Source organism: Notothenia rossii, assembly GCF_949606895.1.
Source record: "Notothenia rossii genome assembly, chromosome: 3".
NCBI lineage: Eukaryota > Metazoa > Chordata > Actinopteri > Perciformes > Nototheniidae > Notothenia > Notothenia rossii.
The window spans coordinates 2,276,331-2,302,789 of NC_136901.1; the positions used below are offsets into that span (position 1 = coordinate 2,276,331).

Genomic DNA, 26,459 nt, shown 5'->3' on the forward strand with positions numbered 1-26,459 from the left:
CTATTTCCCTAACTCCTATGGAGAGATCCCATTGGCTCTGAGACGAGGCAACAGGAAGTGGAGAAATGCTCACTTCTGGGTTTTAGGACTCATTCCTGCACCGCTCTATCGTGGCCACAAGAAAAAGATAAGATAAGGTGGAACTTAATTTATCTCCGTGGGGAAATTCAGGCGTTTATAGCAGCAACAGGGCCAGAGTTAAAACTGGATTCACACAAGGTAAAAATAAAGTAAAATAAAACATTTAAATAATAATACAACAAAATGTGATCCGTCTCTTCAATGTGTCTCAACCACAGACCTTATTTCAGCTAGCTTCCACAACCTATGGAGAAATTGCATTGCTTTTTGTCGAAGGAACCGGAAGTGGTAAAAATGCTAACTTACTTCCGGGTTTTAGGACGCGTCACTGCGGTTCTCTATAACCAGAAGGGCAACCAAGCAACCATGGCAACCATGCTCGGGGGGGGGGGTCTTCTTCGCTGCTTTTGTGGCGGAAGTACAGCACCACTTACAGGCCCGGCATATGTACTACAGCGTCTCCAGCGGGTCGAGCGTTTCCGTGTGGACGGAAGACTTTTTTGCAAACGACTACGGTTCGTTTTCGTCTCGTCTCCGTGTGGACGGGCCTAATACAACTTTATGATTGGATTTAAAACATTTGAAATGCAGCTTAATATTTGTTTAAGTTTGTTGTTTGGTGAATCCAACTGTGATGGTGCAGCGCTCGATTGCTCCTCCTTAGTAACATGCTTTAAAAGTGGCTTTAATGTTGAAAAAGCTCTTCATTTTGCTCACACTGCCTGTTACGCAGCACACAGTCTGTTCTGATTGGTCGACCTGCTTAGAGATGTCCCGCCCCCTTAGCCTATCACGCACAATGTGTTGGAGCGCTAGCCAATAGGAGTGTTCCATCTGGATGAAGACCACAGTCTTCCTCACTTCACTTCAGGTTGAGGTACTGCGGCAGCACGTCGTCCCAGAACTCCTCTTCCTCGCCTGCCGCCTGACCTTTGACCCCCGACCTCTGTCTGCTCCTGGGTTTACCTCTCTGGACTCCAGCTGACTTTGTCTTTTGGACAACCTCTTCTTCCTCTTCTTTTTCTCCCTCCTCCTCCTCTTCCTCTGTCTCACTTTCTTCATCACTTCCTTCTCCCTCCTCTTCCTCTTCCTCTCCTTCCTCTGTCTCACTTCCTTCATCACTTCCTTCTCCCTCTGTCTCACCTTCTTCATCACTTTCTTCTCCCTCCTCTTCCTCTCCTCCCTCTGCCTTACTTCCTTCATCACTTCTTTCTCCCTCCTCTTCCTCTTCCTCTCCTCCCTCTGCCTTACTTCCTTCATCACTTTCTTCTCCCTCACCTTCCTCTCCTCCCTTTGTCTCACTTCCTTCATCACTTCCTTCTCCCTCCTCTTCTCCCTCTGTCTCACTTCCTTCATCACTTCCTTCTCCCTCCTCTTCCTCTTCCTCTCCTCCCTCTGCCTTACTTCCTTCATCACTTTCTTCTCCCTCCTCTTCCTCTCCTCCCTTTGTCTCATTTCCTTCATCCTCCTCTTCTCCCTCTGTCTCACTTCCTTCATCACTTCCTTCTCCCTCCTCTTCCTCTCCTCCCTCTGTCTCACTTCCTTCTCCCTCCTCTGTCTCACTTCCTTCATCACTTCCTTCTTCCTCCTCACTTTCAGACTCTCTTCCTGCGCTCTCTGTCTCATTACTCGAACCTTCCTCTTCCTCCTCTTCATCACTTCCTATGCTCTCTTTTGATTCAGTCTCATCTTCACTTTCACTTCCTGCCGTGCCACTTGCTTCCTCCTCTTCCTCCGCCTCCTCCTCCTCCTCCTCCTCAGCACTGCTCTTATCTTCCTCTTCATCATCCTCTGTTTGAAGAGTGTTGCCGTCTTCTTCTTCTTCTTCTACGCTGTGAATGACTTCCTCTTCCTCCTCTTCCTCATCCTCACTCACCTCCTCTCCTTGATCAGTTTCCTCCTCTGGTTGAAGAGTGTTGCTGTCCTCTTCATCATCTTCATCATCTTCTGTCGCCTTCTCCACGCTGTGACTGACTTCCTCTCCTTCTTCATCTTCATCATCTTCTGTCGCCTTCTCCACGCTGTGACTGACTTCCTCTCCTTCTTCCTCTCCTTCATCTTCTGTCGCCTTCTCCACGCTGTGACTGACTTCCTCTCCTTCTTCCTCTCCTTCATCTTCTTCATCTTCTGTCACCTTCCCCACGCTGTGACTAAGTTCTTCTTCCTCCTCGTTCTCGCTGACTTCTGCACTTCTACTCTCCTCCCCCTCTTCCTCTCTCTCCTCCTGACTTGTTTCCTTGCTTCCTTCAGGACTCTGAGGGATGATGTTGATGCTCACGGCTGATTTGTGTGTATAGTCTTCAGCGTGAGACTCAGACTGCGTCCTCTCCTCTCTGGACGCCACCTGGTGCATCAGAAGCGCCCCCGCTGCGACGGAGGCGGCTCCAGCGACGAGGCCCAGCTTTGACGCTTTTGTCGGAGTTCCCTCCCCAACTTCCGCCTTTATCTCCGCCTCCTTTTGGTTTTTCTCGTTCTTAGATTTCTTCGATAAGTCTTTAGATTTGGACCTGACCTCCGATAGACCCTCCTCCCCATTCAGATGAAGTGTGTGTGGAGAGCTGACACTCTGCACCGCAATGGGTTTGCTTTGGACGGCTTTAACTTCTCGTTGAATCTTCCTGATGTCAGGGCTCTTCCTGGCGACCTCCATCAGCGTGTTTCCCCCCGGAGTCGGTCGGAGACGCTGTTTGGACGCCGCTTTCCTAATGTCCGCGATGTTTTTGTTTTTACCGGGTCTCTGCAGCTCCTCCATGGCCAGGACCAGGTTCTCCTTGTTCTGACTGAGAGTAGTCCCCGGGTTCCTCAGCAGCTCCGTGGGTAACGCCCGGCGAGGAGAAACCACTTTGCTCTCATGAGAAGAGAAACGACTCATCTTAATCTGATCTTTAGAGCTCTTACCCTTCCGCTATCCGTCAGAAAGCAGCGTAGAGAAAGAGGCATGCGTTAGAGAGGAAGAGAGACATGCAGGAAACAGAGAGACAGAGGAAAGGCAGAGAGGAGAAGTACACATCCTTCACTCAAACAGAAGTAAAGAGACTTTGAAATGTACTTGAGTAAAAAGAACCCATAACTAGCAGCTGTTTTAAAGAGTACCTGACCTCCCTTTATATTAATAGAACAATAATGTCATTGTTAGCTAATGAATGTTTCCATGGTGACCAACGGCAACATGACAACGTTTCCATTGGTCCCTCTTCTTTAGAGAAGACCAGGAAATGATACACGGATCGTGTTCAAATCAATAGGCACGCAATGACTCTAAATAATAATGATCACGCCACCGAACACACATTCAGACTAAAGGAACCAGCCTGTTTGGAAAATGAGAGAAGTAGAAAGTACAGGTATTTGAGTTCAACATGTGAGAAGTAGAAAGTACAGGTATTTGAGTTCAACATGTAAGAAGTAGAAAGTACAGGTATTTGGGTTCAACATGTGAGAAGTAGAAAGTACAGGTATTTGTGTTCAACATGTAAGAATAAGAAAGTACAGGTATTTGTATAAGTAGTGGATTAAAGTACTGAGACCAGGAAGATATACTTAAGTACAGTAACAATGTATTCGTACTCCACTAAAGCTGCTCCATAAAACATAATTCTGTTGGGACTAAAAACACCTCAGATATCCACCAGGTGAAGGAGAACCTCTCCGTGTTTCAGCCAATGAGAGGAGAGAGATTGAAAAGATTTACCTTCTGAACCGGAGACAGAGTGAGGGATTCATCACCGGCGTCCATCTTCATCACGTGAGTCTGTCAGGAGGGGAAAGGAGGAACTTTAGCATCCTCAGATCCTCAGGGTGCGTTCACTGACACTCTTTCTAGTTAAAATAATTCATTTGATTCGTTAAAAACATTTCTAAAAAAATCCATTTAATGAAATTTGCTGAGATTTTAAAATAGCTTGGGTTTAGATTTCATGTTTAAAATGAATATTTCTGTGCTTAGTCTGTCCAGTTTGATTTGTAGAATATTCATAAATAAGGCAGCAGTGTGAGTGTATTGTTTGCAAGCTTTATTTATTTTAATGACTATTGCAAGTTTGTCTAAATGCATCTTTCTTGTCTTCAAAGGATTTTCACCCAAAAGACCCATTCAGCAACTAAATGGATTTGTGAGACTGAAATAAAAGACTGAGAAAGTAACTGTGTCCTTGGAGTGGAATCCAGTTCAAAGTCAAGTAGTTCAAGTCCCTTTCAAGTAGGGTCACTCGATTATGGCAAAAATCATAATCTCGATTATTTGGGTCAATAATTGATATCACGATTATCAAAAACTTTTATCCATTTACTTTGAAAACATAAATGTATTGGAGAAAAAAATGTGAACAGTAGGTTTTTAACAGTTGATTACCCTGACCTTTAGGTATAACTCAACTGAAAAACCCCAAAAAAGTAATAATAATAATAAAAAAATAATCGTTTTATTTCGAATACGTTGCTTTCGGAATCGTTGCAAGCCATAATCGTAATTGCGATTAAAATATGATTAATTGATCAACCCTACATTCAAGTGGAGAAGACTTGACACATGATGGTGACACTCACCATGTTCAGGAAATCTGAGGTTTCCCCGAGGCCTTTAACGCTGTCTGTGTCCGTCAGATTCTCCACCACCTCGTCTGGGAGAGGAAACAGAATGGCACGTTGGAACGGTTTCCTCTCTTTTACAAGAAACAAACAATCCCAGGAAAACAAGTCGATCTTTTCAAATCTAAATCAGAGCAACGAGGATTGGCCTTGGAAGAGGAAATGAAGGAAAGGAGGGAAGGAGGTGGAGGTAGGTACCCTGCTGCATTGACGCTGCGCTCCTGTGTTGGTGCGAGCCGTTCAGTCTGTTGCTGGCTGTGTGGTTGCAGACGGGGGGCGGAGGCTGCAGGAAGCCTGGCGTGAACATGGAGCCAAACTGCTCCGGAGATCGCTCCTGGGGGGGGGGGGGGGGGGGGGGAGATATCACAGAATAGCAATGTTGTTAATGTATAATAAAATGTATTAGCATCTAAATGTCCTAAATAGTAGATTGCAAGGTGACAAACAGGTGAATGTTCGTCGGGGCACAGTGTCTTTACCAGGTGAGGAGCAGAGTATGAAGTTAAATAATGTACATTAAGACACACATTCTATCTACATGTATATAGACTGTTACTGTAGCACTACTGTTTATTTTGGATTTCTGGATTTTAGCAGAAGAATTTCATTGCCATTTCTACACTGTAGCTTTGAGCTTATGACGATAAAACCTTTGAGTCTTGAAAATGAAATACGGTTTGAATAAGTTTAAGTGCAGTACCAGTGTGTGTGAGTACCCACCCTCTCCCTCCTGCGGACCCGAGCAGAGAGGCTCCTCTGGAGGGTGGAGTAGTCCATGGAGTCCCCCAGCAGCTCCACGTAGGGCTTCAACAGGAAGTCCTCCGTCACGTCCTCCTCCTCCAGAGTCACGGTGCTGCTCGGGTCCCTCGGACGGGCCAAAACCACCATGTGACACCCGCCGCACGTCACCTGGTAACGACAGGGTGCACATTTGGATAAGTCAATTAAAAACGGCTAAATGTACCTTTGAACTTATTTTAAGGTCTCCTATTATATCATTTTCAGGCATATAATAGATCTCAGATATATAGCTTTAAAAAATATCATGTTCCAAACCACATCAAGGACTCTCTCTGAAACAGGATGGAGCTCAAACTCTTTCTCTCTCTCTCAGGTTTACTTTATTATGAACAGCGTTTCGAACAAGTACCGCCTGCACGTTGTATTTGAGGAAGCGCGGACACAGCGTGGGTTTGAACTGGTTTGTGAAGTTCTCGTCTCCGAGGCCCAGTTTACCGTGACGACCGTCTCCAAACGTGTACAGCAACCCTCCGTCTGAACATTAAAACACAACAAGAGGTATTCACATCCATCCGAGACTCTGCATCGCACACATATAAACAGGATATGATAAAAACATAAGCATGTGAGGAATGGAATATTAAATATTAAATGTAAAATGAACAGCGTGAGTTCAAGTCCAGAGAGTTCTCTTCCAGCCAGAGGAGATGTGTTATTAAAGCAGGAGTAACTTTGGAGTTAATCCGTTCGTACCTGTGATGACAGCCGTGTGGTTTTCTCCGCAGGTCACATGACACACTCGTCCTTTCTTGAAGTGTTCGATGCGTCGAGGCAGCCGCGACTCGAAGATGAACGTCCCGTGACCGAGCTGTCCGAACTGACCGAGGCCGAACGTGAACACGTCGTCCTCTGAGAGACGAAACATCCAGTATTATTTTAATAGAAAATATATATATATATAATAATTTGATATAAATAGTTAATGAATACAAACAACGTTATATTTATAAATTAACAATATTCTTTGAAAATAAAATAAAATAAAGCACTTTCATTTCATTCAGATTATTTAGCTTTTTTTTTTTTTAAACGATGCAAATAAAGCCGTACAAAAATAGTAAAATATTAAATTAAAACATGTGTATAGTGTACCTGTGAGAGCCACGGTGTGCCCCCCCCCACAGGAGACCTGGGTCACCGGCTGCCTCAGCCCCCCCACCAGCTGGGGGACGCGGTGCCGCTTCAGCTGCTCCGTGTTCAGACCCAGCTTCCCACTGTCACACTCCCCAAACGTGTACAGCCCTCCGTCCTCTGACACACACAATTATTATATTAATACCATACGATACGGTAACACTTTAACAGTCAGCTCCATGTGTAACATCAACAGACAGACATCAAGACACAATACATGAGAAACAAACATGTAACAGAAGATCAGGATCAGTGAGCGATGCCTTCAGCGTGCATCTGATCTGTAGCATCTTTGTTCACTGAGAGCACAGAGGATGCTTCAGGCTGACTGGAGCACAGAGGATGCTTCAGGCTGGAGCACAGAGGATGCTTCAGGCTGACTTTAGTGATCTCCATTAGATGGCAGCAGTTCCTATTCTCTGTCAGAGCACGCTTTGGGTCCCAGAGGATGCTGTTGGAGCCTCTCAGGTTATTATGGTCTGTGAGTCAGGAAGTCTCTGACAGGGTGACCAACTGTCTGTGAGCAGATTTCTAACAGGTGGAGCAGTTTAGATTTGAAAGCTGTTGACAGACACTTGTACCAGGTAGTGTTGCAGTACTGTAGAACAGACACAATCACAGAGGTAAAGAACAACAGAAGAGTTTCTCTGCTTGCCCCAAAAGCCCCCTAATGGACTTCCCTTTAGTCAGAAGATCTCTGCACAATAACCCCTCCCCCGGAGCTCACCTGTGATGAAGGCGGAGTGGTAGTACCCGCAGGACACCCAACTGATGGAGCGCCCCACGCTGACTTCCTGTGGCGTCGAGGCGTGGTTCTCCTTCCCCAAACCGATCTGCCCCTCCGTGTTGTCGCCCCACATGAACAGGTCCCCCCCCTCTGTGAACACATCCTTTACTCAAGTAGAAGTACACATACTCATGTTTAAAAATACTCTGGTAAAAGTAGAAGTACTGACTAAACTTCTTTACTCAAGTCAAAGTAAAGAACTTTGAAATGTACTTCAGTAAAAAGTACCCATAACTAGCAGCTGTTTTAAAGAGTACCTGACCTCCCTTTATATTAACAGAACAATAATGTCGTTGTTGGACCCCAGAGCTCCCAGCTGCTGTGCATAATGACCGTCTGAAGTTCACCTGTGAGCGCGGCCGAGGTGTTGGAGCCGGCAGCGAGCATTTTGATTGGTCCCCGCGAGTCGAAGAAGGCAATCCTCTGGAAGGACGTCCTCTCCTCACAGTCCCCGAGCCCCAACTGGCCCTCACTGTTCCCCCCCGAGGAGAACACCCCGCCCTGGGCTGCACGGAGGAAGACCTCACATTATCTCTCTTTCTATGACCTGTTTCTAAAGCCAACTCACCAGGTAGACCCTCACCTGTGCAGAGCAGAGTGTGGTTCCTCCCACAGGCCACAGTCTGCACTCTCTCACATTTCAGAGCTGGAATTAGAGGAAGTGAATCTTTATTAATGCACATTTGAGATGGAAATAACAAGTGACACGAGACGATATGACTCAATTGAAGTAGAAGTACCTTGAACTCAATACTCAAGTGAATGTACTCCCTCCTGGCAAACTGGAGACCCAGCTGCTTCTCTTATACCGTGGCGATTAATAAGTCAAATAAAGGCACTTGTGAGTCGACCTGATGCAGCAGCTCTTCCTATGGTCTGGGTTATTTGAAGTAAACATGTCAGCACGGTTCTTGTTGTCCTTAGTTTGAATCTTTATTGCACTTATTGTAAGTCACTTTGGATAAAAGCCTCAGCTAAATGCTATGATGTAATGTAGTCTACGTACTTACATTCGATCGGCAACCTTGAGTTGGAGTTTGGGATTGCTAGATTGTTTGTTTAAATAAAGTTAAAACTATCTCTAAATGTATTTTGAAACAAACCTAAATAAAAGATAATATGCTAGGAATGTGTTTTAATTGATTACCTCAGTATATCTAATCGTAGCATGAGTGCACAGAGATGTGATCGCAGCCTCTCTGCAGATTACAGCAGATTACAGACCCTCCAGATTGGGATTATAACGGAACCAAATCTCTGGGTTTCCTCCAGCAGGGCTCTCACACACAAAGAGCATGCACATGGAGAGAGACAACTATACAACCATTTCTCTATATCCTAAAAGAGTCCCTCTGAGGTCCCTCTCAGGTCCCTCTGAGGTCCCTCTGGAGTCCCTCTGAGGTCCCTCTGGATCCCTCTGAGGTCCCTCTTAGGTCCCTCTGAGGTCCCTCTGAGGTCCCTCTCGGGTCCCTCTGAGGTCCCTCTGAGGTCCCTCTCGGGTTCCTCTCAGGTCCCTCTGGGGTCCCTCTGGGGTCCCTCTCGGGTCCCTCTGAGGTCCCTCTGGAGTCCCTCTGAGGTCCCTCTGGATCCCTCTGAGGTCCCTCTGGAGTCCCTCTGAGGTCCCTCTGGATCCCTCTGAGGTCCCTCTGGAGTCCCTCTGATGTCCCTCTGGATCCCTCTCAGGTCCCTCTGAGGTCCCTCTGGGGTCCCTCTCGGGTCCCTCTCGGGTCCCTCTGAGGTCCCTCTGGAGTCCCTCTGAGGTCCCTCTGGATCCCTTTGAGGTCCCTCTGGATCCCTCTCAGGTCCCTCTGAGGTCCCTCTCATGTCCCTCTGAGGTCCCTCTCAGGTCCCTCTCATGTCCTTCTCTCAGGTCCCTCTCAGGTCCCTCTCATGTCCTTCTCTCAGGTTCCTCTCAGGTCCCTCTCATTTCCTTCTCTCAGGTCCCTCTCAGGTCCCTCTCTCAGGTCCCTCTCTCAGGTCCCCCTCTCAGGTCCCTCTCAGGTCCCTCTCATGCCCCTCTCAGGTCCCTCTCATGTCCCTCTCATGTCCCCCTCAGGTCCCTCTGAGGTCCCTCTTAGGTCCCTCTGAGGTCCCTCTCAGGTCCCTCTCATGTCCTTCTCTCAGGTCCTTCTCTCAGGTCCTTCTCTCACGTCCTTCTCTCAGGTCCCTCTCAGGTCCCTCTCAGGTCCCTCTCATGTCCTTCTCTCAGGTCCTTCTCTCATGTCCTTCTCTCAGGTCCCTCTGAGGTCCCTCTGAGGTCCCTCTCAGGTCCCTCTCAGGTCCCTCTCATGTCCTTCTCTCAGGTTCCTCTCAGGTCCCTCTCATGTCCTTCTTTCAGGTCCCTCTCATTTCCTTCTCTGAGGTCCCTCTCTCAGGTCCCTCTCTCAGGTCCCCCTCTCAGGTCCCTCTCAGGTCCCTCTCAGGTCCCTCTCAGGTCCCTCTCATGTCCCTCTCAGGTCCCTCTCATGTCCCTCTTATGTCCCCCTCTCAGGTCCCTCTCAGGTCGCTCTAGAGAGTCAGCAGCAGGTGTCGGAGGCAGCATTTTGCACCCAGAAAAGAGCTCTTTTAGAGACACACCTTTGACACACGTCGGCTTGCTCACGGTCGCTTTGGAGCCCAGACCCAGCTGGCCCCAGTTGTTGCTCCCAAACATGAAGAGTTTCCCATTTTCTGTGAAGAGAAAGGAAGATGTTTGAGGTGTTTGAGGTGCATTTTGAGGTTCAGCGTGATAACATACAGAAGTAGGAGGCACACATGTATTTCATGGTTGGCAAAATAACATTTTCCTTGCAGGGAAATCAGAATGAGAAAGACTTTCTGTCTTCATTGATAAATCTGTAAACTCTGACATTTTAAAGGTTTTAAAGGTTTCCAAGTCCAGTCAAAGACGTGTGGAATGTGTTTTACCTGTGATCAAGGCGGTGTGCTCGTCCCCGCAGGCGATCTTTAAGGGGACGTCGTTTTTTAGCCAGAATTTACTCGGGACGTTTTCCGCGAATTTGCTCTTTCCAAAAGTAAAAACAGCCCCTGATTCTGACAGAGAAGAAGAGGAATAACATCTAGATTACAGGAAACATTCAATTAATGAATTATCAGTGAATCCCTTTGATGTATGTGTCTTCAACTAAAGCCGGGATTACTTTGTATTTATAGATTATTTATACCAATTCAACAAAGAAACACAGAGGATGCAAACTGCAACATTTTATAACAGCTTCTGCATTTAAGTTATGAACATGTGAATGAATCAATAATTAACACGCAATGCCATACTATCAATTATTCAGAGATGCATTCTTCGTAATGAGTACTTTTGGCACTTTCAGTAGCTATATTTGAATGGTAATACTTTGATACTTCATTCAAGTTTTAATGCAGGATATTACAGATAATAGTTTACACCTCGGTATTAGTACTGTCGACTTTAACTGTCTCACAGCCACAGGGTACGAGAGTGGTGTGTGTGTGTGTGTGTGTGTGTGTGTGTGTGTGTGTGTGTGTGTGTGTGTGTGTGTGTGTGTGTGTGTGTGTGTGTGTGTGTGTGTGTGTGTGTGTGTGTGTGTGTGTGTGTGTGTGTGTGTGTGTGTGTGTGTGTGTTACATTAACACCTGTTGGGTAAATATACTGTAATACAAATATATAATTCCCCTTTAAAACACATTTAAAGTAGCATAACATGGAAATACTCACGTAGAAGTACCTCTAATCTGTAGTTAAGTAATGAAGTGTGTACATTATGTAAGGACTAACTGAATAAAGGCAGATCAGAAACTAGCTTCAGTTACAGACCTTAGGTTTCTCATAAGCCAACAGAAAACACATTAAAAAACAACTTTGTTTTAGTTATGCCAGCTAAGAAAAGGGGAAAGAAAACACTTACAGCCAATAACCCGAAATACTTAACTAGCTGTGAGTAATAACGTGTATAATACATACTTAAATATATGATTAAAGCAAAGAAAGTGAAGCTAAAACTGTTTATTTTCCGTTAGCCAGCGAGCTAAAGCAGAAGCTAAACTGCACTTTAAATGCACGCTAACAGCTAATTCAACACTTTAGATATAATTCACTCAGTTTTAAGGGTAAATACGTTGTTTAGCTATAGTCATTTACCTGGTATCTCGTCCTCGGTCTCTCCTGCCATCTCTGCGGGACTTTAATCCGCTTTTCTCGGCGTCGTGGGCGTGTTGCTGCCCCTCTTGTTTACGACTCTGACAACCCGGAAGTAAACAAAACTTCTCCTAGGTTACGACGCCGACAACGTAACCCTTAAAGGGACAGTACCTTGTTTTGAAGCGAGGTGGAAGAATAATACAACTAGTGTACAAATACTCACGTACAAGTACACAGAGTGGGATGTTGTACTTGAATACAAGTAGAAGTACTCAGATATTGTACTTGAGTAAAAGTAGGAAGTAGAAGTACTCAGATATTGTACTGTATTGTATTATCATCAAAATATAGTGAAAGTAGCGACAGTAAAAGTAGTCATTGTGCAGATTGGTCCATTTCAGAATAATATATAAGATGTTTTATAATGATTGATCATGAAAGTGTTCTCAAAGCTGGTAAAGGTGCAGCTAGTTTGAATGACTTTGTAAACTGCAGGGCAGCTTGTGGATTTACTCCAGGTGGAACTAAAGTCTGATTTAACACTTGATAGATTTCACATTATTCATCCACATCTGTGAAGTAACAAAAGGTATTAGATACATGTAGTGGAGGAAAAGTACACAGTAGCATAACATGGAACTACTCAAGTAAAGTGCAAGTACCTCTAATTTGTACTTCCCAGTATACCCATACCATCATCAGATACTGAGTTATAAATGAAACAACACACAGCCCATTTCCATATAATTTAATTTAAAAAATAAATCTTCTTTTAATATCTCGTCAACCAAAATAACTTCATAAACAATATTGGATTTTTGTAAACAAATAACACTTAAATACACTATAACGCTTTCTAACATCTCTGTATTAAACAGTAATGGTATAACACAGACTTGGACTATGAAACTAATTCCCTTTATTCTTTACCTTAATATTCCACTTTAAATTCACACATTTAACACATTTGACAGATCAAATAAACAACACATTTAAGGTGTTGTTATTATTGCACCCATTCGTGAAACTCATAGGATTTCTTACACAGTGTTCAGGTATTTATAATGTTTACTACATTAAAAGGTAAATAATTGATTAATGATTGGATTCTATTATATTAAGGGATTTGTAAAAGGTCTTCTGCACAGATTAAGGGGTTTTCAGGGGGAAACGTTGACCAAAACAATATACAAACACCCCTTCATTTACAGTGTACCATAAAAGTGCTGTTATGTTTTATTTAAGTTGCAGCAAAACCCATTAAAACACCCTTTAAATGTTACAATTGATCCAATATATCCCATTAAATACCCGAATACTGAATATGAATCCTGTTACTTCTCTGCACGTAGAGATCTTAATACCAACATTACTAACCCGATGATAACTAAAGTGTGTTCGGTGTTTAAGGGTCGATTCAAGGAGCAGTTTGAAGTGTGATTGAATGAGGTCCTACTTTTTAATAGCTTTCTGTCAGTACTCTTATCTTCTTCTATATATAACTATAAGGAAATACACTGACTGTGGAAAGGTACTTCACACAACCACACTTTAAAACTTTAAGGGCTTTGTTAAGGGATTGTTATTTCATAGTTTTAAAGGACGCAGTAAGTCTTTTTTTGAGCACATTCTGAATCCAAGTGCTCCTATATTTATGATCTCTGAGTTCATCAGGTCTCAGCTTCCTCGTCCCAGCATGCATCAGGAGGAACCCTTTTTGCACTGTTTTGGAAGAACGTGAAGTCTTTGCGACACAGTGTATGACGTACATTATGACTTGGTGGGACAGAATATCAGAAACCCTCGTGGGCATTGCGTCTGGGTTCGGCATGTCGATGATTCTGGGCACGATTAGTCCTGCTCTGTCAAATGAGTGCTGGAAAGAAAAGCTTAATTTCAAATGTTCATCACGAGGCCTGAACTGTGCCTGTGTTTATCAAAGGACAAGGCATCATGTTCATGCTGAGCGCCTCTTCATTGGGCTCTGCCTCATTGTACTTTTGGTTGATAAAAGCGTCCTCCATGTGATCTTTCTTTGCCCTTCAGCCCTGATCCAGGCCCAGTGGATGAAAGCTCCCCGGGTCCAACACCTTCCTGCCCAGCCAGTGTAAGAGCAGAGAGTACCAGTGGACCCCCTCATGGCTCTGATGGGAACCAGTGAATCCAGTCCAGCTGTGGAGGATCCTCAGAGGAGAGAAAGCCCAGTGAGCGAGGGCGTGCTGCTCCACCACCGCGTAGCAGGAAACCAACACGCCGTTCACCACCAGCGTCCCCTGCTGGGTGAGCGGAGCAAACGCACCCCTGCTGGTCCTCAAAGTGACCCGTTTGACCCGAGAAAGACGCCCTTCTCCACCCGTTTGCACCACCACACACTGTCCTATTTGAGCGTCACTAGCATACACCGATCTGAGGCTACGTGGCAACATCCCCTCGGTGCAGTTCCCCTCCGACACGAAAACGAGGTGCGCGGCGGTGAGAGAAATGTGGGCGCCGGACTCAGTGTGTAGCGTGTAGAAAAGCGTCCGGGTCACGAGGTCGTGGTCCAGGAAGAGCAGGACTTCGCTGTAGATTAACTCCCCGGTGTCGTTTCCCACCGTTAGGACGCGCTCCCCGGGTCGAAGGTCGCTCAGAGACTTCTGCTCGCCGCTCGATAACATCACCGAGGCCTGGCCGGGGAAACACCCGCCAGATTTAGCCGCCACGGAGTGATCTGAAAGAAACCTCACGAGGTTAGAAAGGAAGTCACAAATGCTCATCATCAAGTAAGCAGCCTTGGGGTCCCTTGACAGGCGCTATACAAATGTAATCTATTAGTATTATTATTAAGTAGCATGCAGTTTTAACTTAGCATCTCATTTAGTGACCTGAATGAGTCCTGACAGGAAGGAGCTCCTCCTGAGGACATCATAAATCTGTATCGACTCCCTTTGGATAAATATTGACTTTCCTTTCTTTCCTGAACACAAAAGAATGTGTCACTGTGTGTGTGTGTGTGTGTGTGTGTGTGTGTGTGTGTGTGTGTGTGTGTGTGTGTGTGTGTGTGTGTGTGTGTGTGTGTGTGTGTGTGTGTGTGTGTGTGTGTGTGTGTGTGTGTGTGTGTGTGTGTGTGTGTGTGTGTGTGTGTTGGCACTTTGGGGATAAATATTTGGGGAAGGTATGAAAAGTTAAGCCCAGGTGATAAGATAAGTGAGGAGGAAGCAGCCGAGGGTTAATCATCTAAAAACACAGTTTGAAAACGTCTCTTCAACGTTCACATGTCTGCATATATCTGAAATGACTTAAATAGACTATATATATATATTGAAGTAATGGAAATATGTCTGATCTTGTCGTAACGCTGCAAAGGTCAGAGGTTAACAGAGCTGCTCTCTAGTGGTTGTTTCCCCTCACTTGAAGCATTTTAAATGAAACATTGAGGAGAACCAGGAGAGTCAAAAACATGAACGAATACCAACTTGATTGGTTGCCCTTCTGATCAAGTCAAGGACTGGGACCTCGCTACCCGATCTGGGAGGAGAGAAGAAGAAGAAGTAGGAAACAGGAGAGAGACAGAAAGGAGATCTCAGTTACCACTCGGTGTAAAATGTGTGAGGCGGGTGTTTAAACTGTGACGACTGTGTGACTTTCAGCTCTTCTCATGGCACACACGTGTTACTTTTCATACAAGAAGAAGGAAAGGAGACACTTTCAGCATCGTACACTCTTCTTTTTTATATCAAATCAAAAATGTGACGAAATAACTACTATGTCCATCAACAAAATAGAGCTTTACATGTTAATTGTTGGCTTTAAAACACTACACTACCCATGAGCCTCAGCTGTAAATGCAAATAAAAAGAACCTAAGTACAAAAAATGTAGATTTGGATCTTAAGCGACACATTTACCAGAGTTTTAAACTGTGATTGCAGTGAAATGCATCCTGGGTATCTTTATTATTTCATGCACCTGCCGAAATGATGCCGTGGGTTAAAACAAATCTCATTCTTTCACAGCCACACTCACTATAGCTCATCTGCAGGCTGTGCGTTTAGTTCTGACATGTCTTTTGTTCGCTAATGAACCGATTCCCATTCTTAAAATCAATCACTTGAGTCATTTTAAGTTTCATTGTCCTCAAGTGCAAATAAAGTGCTGCAAAAAAAGCCATAAAAAGCTCCCAGAAGCAAATGTTTAGATGTGATGTGGAACGTGGGTGAGTGGCAGGTGAGACAGAGAGAAAGAATGAAATATAAGAGCTGGATATAGTTAGGGTGCGAGCAAGAGGAAAGTTCAGGATGGAAGAGGGAAACAGGAAAGGTTAGGAAAAAGGAAAAACGCAGCGTGGCAGTTTTTAAATCGATTGCTCTGTTCTGCATTTGGGTTTGAGAGTCCCTGTGCAACACAAGTCCTCTGATCATACTATTGTCAGGCTGCAGGAAACATGTTGAGATGGCAATTTGTTTGATTAGTAATGCAGGATGCAATATGCACCGGCAAAGAACCTGTGCCTACAACATTTCATAGGTAGTTTAAGAGTCCTGAGACATTAAAGTCAAGTCTGAAGGCTATGACCTTTACAGGGAAATACATGTTAGAGAATTGCTTCTAAAGGACTTAAACAATCGTTTGAATCCATTTCCCCGAAGTCTATAATCAAAAAAGAAAAGCCCAGTTAAAGCATCACTAAGAGACTTTCATACAAAGACCCCCCTCCCCTGACTTGACGCTGCAGTGGATGTGGGATTTGGACTCGTAGTTTAAATAAGTTTGCACATATTGCATGTTCAGTAAGGCCCAGTAAACTTGTCTCTGAACGTGAATAAAATACTTCTTATCTTATCCTATGATAGATCAAACCCTCCTCCAGTGTTTGGATGCCTCGCCCCCCTCACCTGACTTGACGCTGCAGTGGATGTGGGCTTTGGACTCGTAGTAGACCCAGTCGAAGCCGGCCTCCACGGCCAGGCGGGCCAACATGGCGTACTTGTTTCTGTCCCGGTCGGAGGTGGTGATGTCCACGGATCTCCCCTCGTAGTGAAGGGATTCCTCCGAGTGATGGCCGTCCTCGTCCCAGCCCTCCGTGACCCTCAGACGGACCCCATGCCACAGGTTCATCACCGAGATGGCCAGAGAGTTCAGCTTGTCTTTGCAGCGCTGCGGGAAAACACACACAATTATTAATGAGACTTGTTGGAGCCAAAAGAAAACACATTAAAAACCAACTTCGTTTTAGTTATGCAAGCTAAGAAAAGGGGAAAGAAAACACTTACGGCCGATAACCTGAAATACTTCACTATTTGTGAGTAATAACGTGTATAATACATACATACATATACCATTAAAGCAGGGAAAGTTAAGCTAAAACTGTACATTTTCCGTTAGCCAGAAGCTGAACTGCACGTTAAATGGCTCATTCAACACTTAAATGTCCTTGAATTGAAACACAAGGCCAATTCGGTTACAAAAATGCAATTAAAAACTGCAAATGAAAAAATAAAATGACTTTGAAACAATGTGTTATTGATGAGATTTCTGAACCCTCTGTATGGACACCGTGTTGATGTTCTCTTAAATACAAATATGAAACGTCACCCCTCTCCCCTCTTGTCTGTGGCTGCAGCCGCCCCACAATGCACCTCTGCTGTCCCTGCTGATGTTTGCTCTCTGCGGTGAGGTTATAGATGGGGGGGGGGGGGGGGGGGGTCCCTCTAAACCTGGAGTCTGGTCAGGGTGAGCAAACAGGAGGTGAGAGGGCCGATTGAGGGACTCATTTAACTCCCCTCTGCTCCCCCAATAAATCCTGCAGGCAGTTAGCGTGACCCCCCCCCAGAGGCATTGTCCGGGGGTTTATCCAGCCGAATGTCTCAGGAGACACTTTAGAGACACATTAGAGGGGACATTTGGTCAGATTGGCCTAAAGAGGCTGCTGTTTCCCTCGAAAACTATAAAATGTCAATAATGTTGTGCTTTTTGGTTGAAATAAGGTCTGTGGTTAACACAAGCTGAAGAGATCAAAACCTATAAAATGCTTAGCGGTGGTGACATGAAGTCATGTGACCGTGCTGTAGTTCCTTTATAGCCCAACATTAGCCACCTTTAGCTTACCGGTGGTGACGTGAAGTCATGTGACCATGCTGTAGTTCCTTTATAGCCCAACATTTTGTCTAAAATAAATAGATATTAAGATCTGAAATTCAGGACAAAAAAAGAGCTGTGGTGCTAATTGTTTTAAAGAGGAAGCAAAACATTTCTAAATGTGTGAAATGTAACTTTACGGCTCAGCTGACCTCGTTTCAAAATGGCATTAATTATTCCTGAGAGAGCTCTTCTTAAGTCCATAAATGAACCAATTAAGCTGAAATCCTGAGGGAAGTTCTACAGGTTTTATCAATAGAGGTGTTTTTCCCTTGACTGACAGTTTAAATGAAATACATCAACATTAAAGTGGTATTAAATCAAGTTTGCATGACTATAGGAGTCTTGTGTTTCGCCGCAGTCCCTGAAGGCGTCTGGCTTCATGAATCCGAGCCTATTTCAGAGTGGGATTAAACCCCATAAATGTCCTTTTCCACGGCGGCTGTGATAAGAATAGATGCCTTTTCACGGTGTCCACTGTGGATTTTAACGTCCTATGTTTTCTCTGCGGTCACAGCAACGAGCTGGACTTCATAAATCAGACGATACACGTTGTTGGTTTTCCTTTCAAGGTATCCAGATGGACGGGGGGTGCAGCGCACTAAACCGCTGGCTGCACAAACATATGCACACCTTCACGCTGCAAGAAATGTCATTTAGTCTCATGTGGCGCCTCCAAGTCGTGTTTGCATGAGAGAGGGGACACAATCTGCAGAAAGAAAGACCCTTCTTTATATTCCGATGCATTAAGGAGGTTGCATTGGATGGTTTTAAATCAAACACCACGGGTTGCTTAAAGGCTGCACTCTTTGGAGCAAGCAGGAATAAAAGAAAATAAAGCAAATTAAGGTGGAACAAATACTCTGGGCTTCAGTTAAATAAATGTTCCAATTTTTGTTCATCTCTTTAATGCAACATTTAACAATGTGTCTTTCTGTAGGTTATTTCTTGATTGATAAAGAAATCTCAAGCAACTCAGTTATGAAATAAAACCTTCTAAATAATACATTAGTTCAATGTAAGTGAATCCTCACATTTCGCACGACAGATATATACAACAATTATTATACAGTTACCAATGTCTCTTCTGTCAATCGACTCATTGACTTGTGTTTTTCATTTTGAATGCAAACAAATAATTTGTAAAGTAATTTAAGCTCTCCAAACTAGGAAATGTACAGATAGCAGAATATGAAAATACTCGAGTCAAGTAGAAGTATACTTTAAGTGCAGCACATGAGTAAAAGTACTTTTGATCACTGTAAATACGTGAATTAAAGCTCCACTTCTTGCATGTCTCGCCCATGAACCTGATAAAAAGTACTGACACTTCTTGCAGCGTGCCCTCGCCCCTGAACAGTCGCGTCTGTATGCAGCGCCCAGGAAAAAGCGAATAAAAAATAAAGAGGCAAAAAAAAAAGCCGTATAATTAAGGCTTCAACACAAGTGAAGTGGGCTATTTCTGCACATGTGCGCTGCGAAAACAAACAAAAAAGTAACACGGAATAGTAAAAGACAAACAGGAGGCTGTCTCTGCGGCTTGGAGCCATAAATTGTGTGCAGGTCTGCGGCGCTAGGAGAAGTGTTTGGAGACGCTTCACATCTAGGTCTTTAAAATCCCTGCTTAACTAAGAGTAAGAAAAGCATGTGATATATGATTTAACAGAGTTCAGGTTGGCTGATGTGATTTCGTCTCTCCTGTGGTTGACATTTTAGGAGACTTTTTCCAGGGAAAGTACCAGCATCTTTGATTCAAATAAATCAATTTGGGTCAGTTTTGGGGGGTGATTTAAACATTTAAATCTGGCGTTTTTGCACCAAAGAAAAAGAAGCAAACTAATCCCCCCCCCCCGGATTTTAAAACGTTATCTTGTACTTCCTCACTTTAAACTCATCTGAAGTGACTTTTTTAGGCTGATATTTCTTGCAGTGCACGCACTGAGGTGACAGCTCGGGGCAGCAGTGCACGCTCTCCCTCCCCACGTGGGTCTGTGGACATAAGGCTGCCGCGCGGAGAGGAAGCCCGCGGTCACCAGAGCCAGATATAAATACTTTATTCCCGGGGAAATTGGGAGTCAAATAAATTCCACCAGGGGCCACATCAATGACGGAGTCGTAAAAGATTCTGACAGTCCAAACTCGGGCTAAAAACGGTAAGCATCAGTGCAGCTTGACCAAACCAAATACGACTTTTGGCAGTTTTTTCACCCAAAGACATGATGCAAAACAGAGGGCATAGTGTTTTAATTAAGAGAGACCGCTTTTCCATACATTTTTAGACGGGGTTACCCTCTTTTACGCACGACCTGCCCACAGTGGAGCTATGAAAGTCCCTCAGATCCAAAGTGGTCTCCTTCACAGCCCAGCAAACAGCAGCAGGGTTTCAGCCATCGACCAGAGAATTGTGCAAATCAGTTTCCCAACCATGACATCCACCATACTTATTTCCACATATAGTTGGAATAATCTTCCACTGAGGCTGCTGTGATTTAAACCGTGTTGTTAAATGGATGTGTTGGTTTTAAAAAGCACTAAAACAAAAGCAAATATAGATTTAAAAAAGGCCAAAGGTAAGTTAAACACCCTTTTGTATGTTAAGACAGATTCTCCTCACATTATTGGCGAGCCTTGAGTCAACATGACATGCGGAAAAAGATAAAAGTGTCCACGCGTTTAGAGACTGGCCAAAGTGCAGTGCGCAGAAACACCTCCTTGAAGAGCCGATTTCATGGGAAATGGACCTATACAGTGTCCGGGAGGGTTACCTGTGTCATCATGCGGTCTGCACCTGTGTTCTCCTCATCCTTGAAGATGATGTCCGGGTTGTAATTGGGGGTGAGCTCCTTGAAGCGCTCGGAGTTACGGGTGATTTTCCCCTCGTACCTCCCGCTGGCTCCTAGCGTCTTCTCCGCCACGTTGGGGCTAAACTGCTTGTAGGAAAGAGGGGCAAGTTTCCGTGGAGACCGTCTCTTACCGTGACCTCTGCCCGGTCCGCAGCCCTCGCTCCCCGGCGCGAGGAGGAAGGCGCACCCCGCGAGGCAAGTCACGAGCCTGGGGAGCAGCATCGCCCCCCCTTTAAATCCCCTTTATAATATAAGCGGAGGCACCAGAGCAGGACTCACTCCCGCGCCCCACAAAGTGTCCATTCCCGGCGCGTAAAAGTGCCCAGTGCGCCGCTGGAGACCTGGACCGGTGCTGTCCCGAGTGCACGCGGAGGCAGGGGCATAAATAGGGCGAGGTGAGTTTATATTGGCACGCGGCTTCAAAGCTCCAGAGGCTGTGAGAAGAAGCTGCAGACAGACACGGAGGCGCGCGGTGCGTAATGGGCACGCGGTCAGAGGGTGTCCCGAAGCGCGCGCGGAGACCGACTACAGGACAGATGAGGTGCCGCGAGACAAGAAGGAGACCGCGCCCTCGCGCCCTCCTCCCCCCCTCCCCCCCCCTCTCTCTCCACAGGCTGTTTACTGTCACCGAGACACGAGACTTTGGACCATCGTCTTCTCGTTAAAACGTTCTCACCCCTCCTCGGCGAGAGTTCAGACTCCTCAGAGAATGACATAAGAGTCAGAGCTGGGGGAATAAGGAACAGTTTCCTCATTATATTTCATTCACCTGCCACTTGTAGTACAATAAGTGCAGTCAACAATGAGGACCATGCTCACATCCTGCAGCCAAACATGTACAGTATTCAGATATTACACGTTATTTTACACTTGTATTGGCCAAGGTGCAGACATCATGCTCTCCTAAATACTTCACTGATTATTTACTGTTGAGTTCACTTCACCTGAACGTGCCCTTCAATCTAAAGGACTTTTCACATCAACTACATTTCCCAGAATCCCCAGAGGTACAATAGATAGTTTACAATTGATCATCGAATTGATTAATTGCAGCTGTGCTTCTGCTTTAGGCACTAATTGTATATCTTAGAAACAGAAGTAATCAACATTTCCTTTCTCTAAATAATGCATCTTTCGGAGCCAAGAATTGGAGGTTTTATCGCAGCATCTTTCCAGGAAACTATAGGGAAAACAATTATTTATATCTTCTGCATTTCCCAGTTAACGTGACGGCATTTTTCGGCAGTGTTTGTCAGAAACTCTTGAAGTCCTGCGGGCAAACAGAGCCTTTCTATCTGAAACTTCAAGAGCATTCCCCAGATGCTGCAACACCTTGAGTCAACATCTCACCACGCTCACAAAAGCTGCATCGACCGCGCTCTGCTCATTATTCTCCGTCTGAATCACCTCAGAGTCACTCTCACAAACACAGGATTCCTCTTGATCAAACTTAAAAGAAATCCCGTTAAAAAAAAAGTCTTCTGAAGCTTCAACCATTTTCTGTATTCATATTTAATAACAAACTGCAATCATTCTACTATTTACATACATATTCAACAGGTTGACTTCTTTAAAACCCAAAATCTATCAATAAAAAGGATTTATTACAAAAAAAAAAAATACATAAAAAGCCTAAAAATAAGAAACATCTTTTAAGATTTTTCCTTTTTGTCATCAAATAGATAAAAACACTTTTTCCTTATTAAAAAGCATCGTAATTGTTGTGTGTGTGTCTACTGCTCATCTGAAAAGTCCCACTTTCTTCTTCTTTGGTTTGGCAGACGGTCGCTCTGCAGGGGCGGACGGTAGAGACTGTGGAGGACACAAAAAAGTGGCCTTTTTTCTTTTATTTTTTGGATTAGTTTTAAGTCGTTTTCCTGCATTCTCCTCTCTCAATAATCCTCCTACTTTTCTACTTTATTGGTAGTGGAAATACTTGATATTCGTTCACGTTTACCGTGTCTTTGCACGTCTTTTGCATCGAAGCAAACTCCTCCTATGGAAACCTATTTTGTAATAAAACCAAGTCTGATTATTTTCTGGACCTCTCCTGTCACACTGTTGGAGGTAGAAGCCGTTAAGTGTGTCTCTGGAGTCAGGGAATCATGTAATCAAGGAGTTCATTGATAAACAGAGGAATTTGTGAATCTCACCTTTTTTTCTGTGGCTCTGTCGGCCATTTTGGCTCCAGCTGCTTCCAGTTGCACTTCCTCGGCCGCTCCACTGTCCACCTTAGATCCTCCTGCAGAGACACAAAGACACTCAGGAACAATTCACCATCTTGTTCATTTCTTCTTGTATTCGTGTCTGCTTGTGCTGCAATATGTGTTTTAATGATATCTACTTTAGATTCCTGTAGAGGAGCAACGATCTAGAAATTCAATAGAATGCTCAGCTATGTGGAAATAGTCGTCTCAGGTGTGGACAAAAACCCCACCATGTACCTCTTTGAATCCTACTTGATCTGGATATTAAATGCTAAACAGGGCCTGATAAGATGGAGACTAACAAGTGGATGTTTCTTTGAACTTTGTAGGTTAGTTCCCGACCTAAAGAGGAGGTGATGTCCGGTTCGTCAGCAGGATGTTTTTATAGTCAATAGAGACAAGACCTTTCCTCTTGTGTGTTTCTACTTGGTTTGATCTCAGAATATATAGTTTGAAATGTCCTTAAGGAAAAAAAGGTCAGTAGTGTAAGGGTTTGCTGCTTTCCTTCCGTCACTGGGATTATATCAGAGACGCCACTCTGGATATTTTTACTGTTCTGACATTTTACAGGCTAACTCTTACTATACCTCTTATTTGATCTGGATATGAAATGCTAAACAGGGCGTGATAATATCGTTAAGATGGAGACTAAGAAGTGGATGTTTCTTTGTAGGTTAGTTCCAGACCTAAAGAGGAGGTGATGTCCGGTTCGTCGGCCGGCGTCTCCTCCACAGACGGCTCCTCGGACAGTTTGCGTTTCCGGGAGTTTCGGTGACTCACGACGGCGGCGTAAAGCTGCTGGAGGCCGGCGTCAAACTGCAGAGAATCAGACTGACCTGAGACCAGCAGAGGGAGAGCCTGAGGGGGAAGGAACAGCAAGACGAGCGACCGTTACCTTCTAACTAAAAGATGTGTGTGTTTGGATTCATTACAAATAGGATCAGTCCCAACAAGGTCCTGTGTTTTTCTGTCTGCCTGTTCTCACTCCGTATCATTCCCATCTTCAGATGTCTCTCTATCTGCGTCTGCAGCTTTGACGCCAATACATCCATAAAGATTCAAAAGGAATAATCGGCTGCATGAAAGTGTCCTTTTGACGCGGCCCGGGGCTTTGGGTGCGTTTGTTTTACGGCCCTGCAGTGGGAGTCACATGCTGGAGGTGTGACGGCCCGCGATAAGCCTCTAATCAAAGCTGCGTTATTGGCACAGCTGACCACAGGTGGAGCAGGAACACACACACACACACACACACACACACACACACACACACACACACACACACACACACACACACACACACACACACACACACACACACACACACACACACACACACACACACACACACACACACACACACACACACACACACACACACACACACACACACACACACACTCTGAACCACAAGCCTGACAGATAAGGGTGCGTGTAAACTCCTGCGACATTATGCAAACGCACGTAGAAAAACACGCGCTGTTCACTGGACCCGGCTTTCTCCCCCGACGCAGAGAGGACAAACTCTCCAAATTAGCTCCTCAAATATTGACCGGCAGAAATTGGTGGTCTCGCGCTCGCTGTCAGGAGAGAGGGGCTCCTAAACACACTTTGGTCAGGTTTCGAGGTTTTGCATTGATTTATTTTTGTTATTTGTTTGTTTAAATATCGTAAAAATAAATGTAAATGCTCTGGTGAGGCTTAGTTCTGCTTTGGGCACAGAGAAAGCAATGTGCTGCAGAAAGCCCACCTTAGTCTCTCCTGTTCTCAGCCCCCTCCTCGCCCCCTCCCCCCCCGCTGCCAACTCACTTTGCATTATTTGATCTGAAAGGTGGACTTTAATTGGTTGGATCCGGCTCTTCTTTCAGCGCTTAAAGACCCTTCCTTTCTATGGAATCTGCCACGGGAAGAAACAAACGCATGATCACAAATGGGAGTGATAAGATAGAAGGCACTTTTTAAAACAGGAGTTGCTCTGAAACAACATGTGTTTTCTGCATTATTGCTGCGAGTTTCTCTTCTTTGTCTCGAAAGTTGGAGGAAAACAGACCCTTTTTCACCAAAACAACAACTTTTTGCATCATCTGGCGGCAACGAACTCTCACACAGACGGCGGGAAACTAGGACACCAAAGTAAAATGTATAAGATACCATGTTGTAAACTATGAGATGATAAGAGCCTGAAGGAAAGAGGAACAGGAAGCTGAGCGCGGGGTAAATCAAATCGAAAATACGAGACACGTTAGAAACACAGAAATTAATGTCATTTAGGGAAATCAAATGTTGACTATCGAATAGAAAAGTGATTACAGAAGGTCAATAACCTCCAAGGTTCTCTCTGGAAAGTTCCTCCCTGTTGTTGAAACTGAGCAAAGTCTAACGAGGAGGAGGAAGAGGAGGAAGAGGAGGAGGAGGAGGAGGAGGAGGAGGAGGAGGAGGAACTCCCCTCAGAGGAGCATCATGTGTGGGGAAGGTGATGAGAGGAAATCGGTGTTCCTCTATTCTTAGCAGGTAAACACCTTCTGTTTTTCAGACGGGGGTCTTGGTGCCGAGGAGTCTCTCTCTCTCTCCCCCTCCCTCTCCCTCTCCCTCTCTCTCTCCCCCTCCCTCTCCCTCGGCTTCCCGTCCTCCAAACTGAACGTCGAGGTCACACAGCTTCAGTTGCTCTAATAAACGTCCCCATTATGAATCCAGATATTCCACCACAGCAGGATATCTGCATTTATTATAATTATTATTATAGGGTTATAAATGCATTATCTCACTTAAAGAGGCCCCCTTGTGCTTTTTGGGGGTTTTCCCTTTCCCTCTCATGTGTTTCATGAATGGCTGGAACACAGTGACATCACTATGTAACACTCGCTCCAACACATTGTGTGTGATAGGCTAAGGGGGCGGGACATCTACTGTATAAGCAGTTGACCAATAAATGTTTTTTATTGATTTTAATGTTTCTTTTCTTTTTTTATTGTAGTTTATTTTTTGCTATTTACTTTTGTTTAATTCTATTTATTTTGTAATTTTTATTGTATTATTTTTAATGTTATACTAAGCTGGAGCACAAAAATCTAAATTCTATAGGTTTTCCTGCATGTTAATGATGAATGGCCGGAACACAGTGACATCACTACGGAACACTTGCTCTCCTATTGGCTAGCCCTCCAACACATTGTGTGTGATAGGCTAAGAGGCGGGACATCTCTAAGCAGGTGACCAATAAATGGCTATATTGATTTTACTCATTTCAAATTGTATTTAAATTCTAATCTTTTTATTCTAGGGTATTTTTTACTTAACAAATTGAATTAAATTCAATTTTTTTGTCAAGTTTAAAATGTATTTGATTTACTACTAAACTGGAGCACCTATCCATTTCCCCCGGTGATAAATAACGTGTCTCTGGTTTTGAAGCGTTGCCCGGCGGGTCCCCCGTGCTGCTGTTCTGTGTTCCTGCTCTCATGTTGCTCACCGTCATGTGAGGTTTCTGCGGGCTGCCGCACGCCGCTGGTCCTGGCCGGGACTCGAACCGGCAGCTGCGTTGGCCACAGAGGGATAATTACAGACGAGGGCAAGCTGGTGGAAACTGTGTGCAACGGACAGAGGAGGAGGATCTGCTGGAGACTCTTTAGAAACAAGGCCTGAAGCTCATGGTTGTTGCCATTATTTGTTTAGCCTGTAAAAATATCCAGAGTGACGTCTCTGATATAATCCCACTGACGGAAGGAACACACACATGTTCAGCGTTGAACACGAGAAACACAGCAATGACGTTTTGTTCCGTAAACGACTAGTT

The 26,459-nt window shown here is 44.6% G+C and overlaps 3 protein-coding genes across 4 annotated transcripts in view; all 3 read right to left on the bottom strand.

Moving 5' to 3' along the window:
- rpgrb (retinitis pigmentosa GTPase regulator b) lies at positions 1 to 11,626 on the bottom strand. Its single transcript, XM_079668960.1, has 14 exons — positions 11,504 to 11,626; positions 10,298 to 10,423; positions 9,968 to 10,060; positions 7,974 to 8,036; positions 7,738 to 7,896; positions 7,331 to 7,480; positions 6,562 to 6,720; positions 6,163 to 6,318; positions 5,819 to 5,943; positions 5,389 to 5,577; positions 4,867 to 5,002; positions 4,627 to 4,700; positions 3,773 to 3,832; positions 1 to 2,986 (listed from the first exon to the last, which is right to left on the bottom strand). Exons 1-14 carry the CDS (start codon positions 11,532 to 11,534, stop codon positions 944 to 946), a joined length of 3,564 nt encoding a protein of 1,187 aa, XP_079525086.1. The 5' UTR covers positions 11,535 to 11,626; the 3' UTR covers positions 1 to 943.
- A 610-nt stretch (positions 11,627 to 12,236) lies between these two features.
- On the bottom strand, positions 12,237 to 20,917 carry LOC307031922 (indian hedgehog B protein-like). The gene is made up of 3 exons (XM_079669515.1): positions 20,385 to 20,917; positions 16,377 to 16,638; positions 12,237 to 14,213 (listed from the first exon to the last, which is right to left on the bottom strand). Exons 1-3 carry the CDS (start codon positions 20,682 to 20,684, stop codon positions 13,546 to 13,548), a joined length of 1,230 nt encoding a protein of 409 aa, XP_079525641.1. The 5' UTR covers positions 20,685 to 20,917; the 3' UTR covers positions 12,237 to 13,545.
- Positions 20,918 to 21,956: 1,039 nt separating this feature from the next.
- nhej1 (nonhomologous end-joining factor 1) overlaps positions 21,957 to 26,459 on the bottom strand; it is an 11,950-nt gene continuing 7,447 nt past the window's right edge. The window contains exons 7-9 of one of the 2 annotated variants that reach the window (XM_079673089.1): positions 23,356 to 23,527; positions 22,616 to 22,704; positions 21,957 to 22,274 (exon numbers count right to left, since the gene is read on the bottom strand). In XM_079673089.1, the coding sequence (XP_079529215.1) occupies positions 22,203 to 22,274; positions 22,616 to 22,704; positions 23,356 to 23,527 (333 nt within the window). In that variant the 3' untranslated portion in view covers positions 21,957 to 22,202. The remainder of the gene's footprint in view (positions 22,275 to 22,615; positions 22,705 to 23,355; positions 23,528 to 26,459) is intronic. The other variant, XM_079673091.1, reaches the window with a different exon arrangement.

Bases quoted from the DNA above. Each gene is read 5' to 3' on its own strand.
- LOC307031922 (XM_079669515.1), bottom strand. From the start codon at position 20,684: ATGCTGCTCCCCAGGCTCGTGACTTGCCTCGCGGGGTGCGCCTTCCTC. The intron at 16,639-20,384 runs GTAACCCTCCCG...GTTTTCCCGCAG, and splicing joins CAGACCGCATGATGACACAG to CGCTGCAAAGACAAGCTGAA. The intron at 14,214-16,376 runs GTGAGGGGGGCG...GGTTTCTTTCAG, and splicing joins CCACTGCAGCGTCAAGTCAG to ATCACTCCGTGGCGGCTAAA.
- rpgrb (XM_079668960.1), bottom strand. From the start codon at position 11,534: ATGGCAGGAGAGACCGAGGACGAGATACCAG. The intron at 6,721-7,330 runs GTGAGCTCCGGG...TGTGTGTGTCAG, and splicing joins CCACTCCGCCTTCATCACAG to AGGACGGAGGGCTGTACACG. The intron at 4,701-4,866 runs GTACCTACCTCC...TTCCTCTCCCAG, and splicing joins CGCAGCGTCAATGCAGCAGG to ACGAGGTGGTGGAGAATCTG.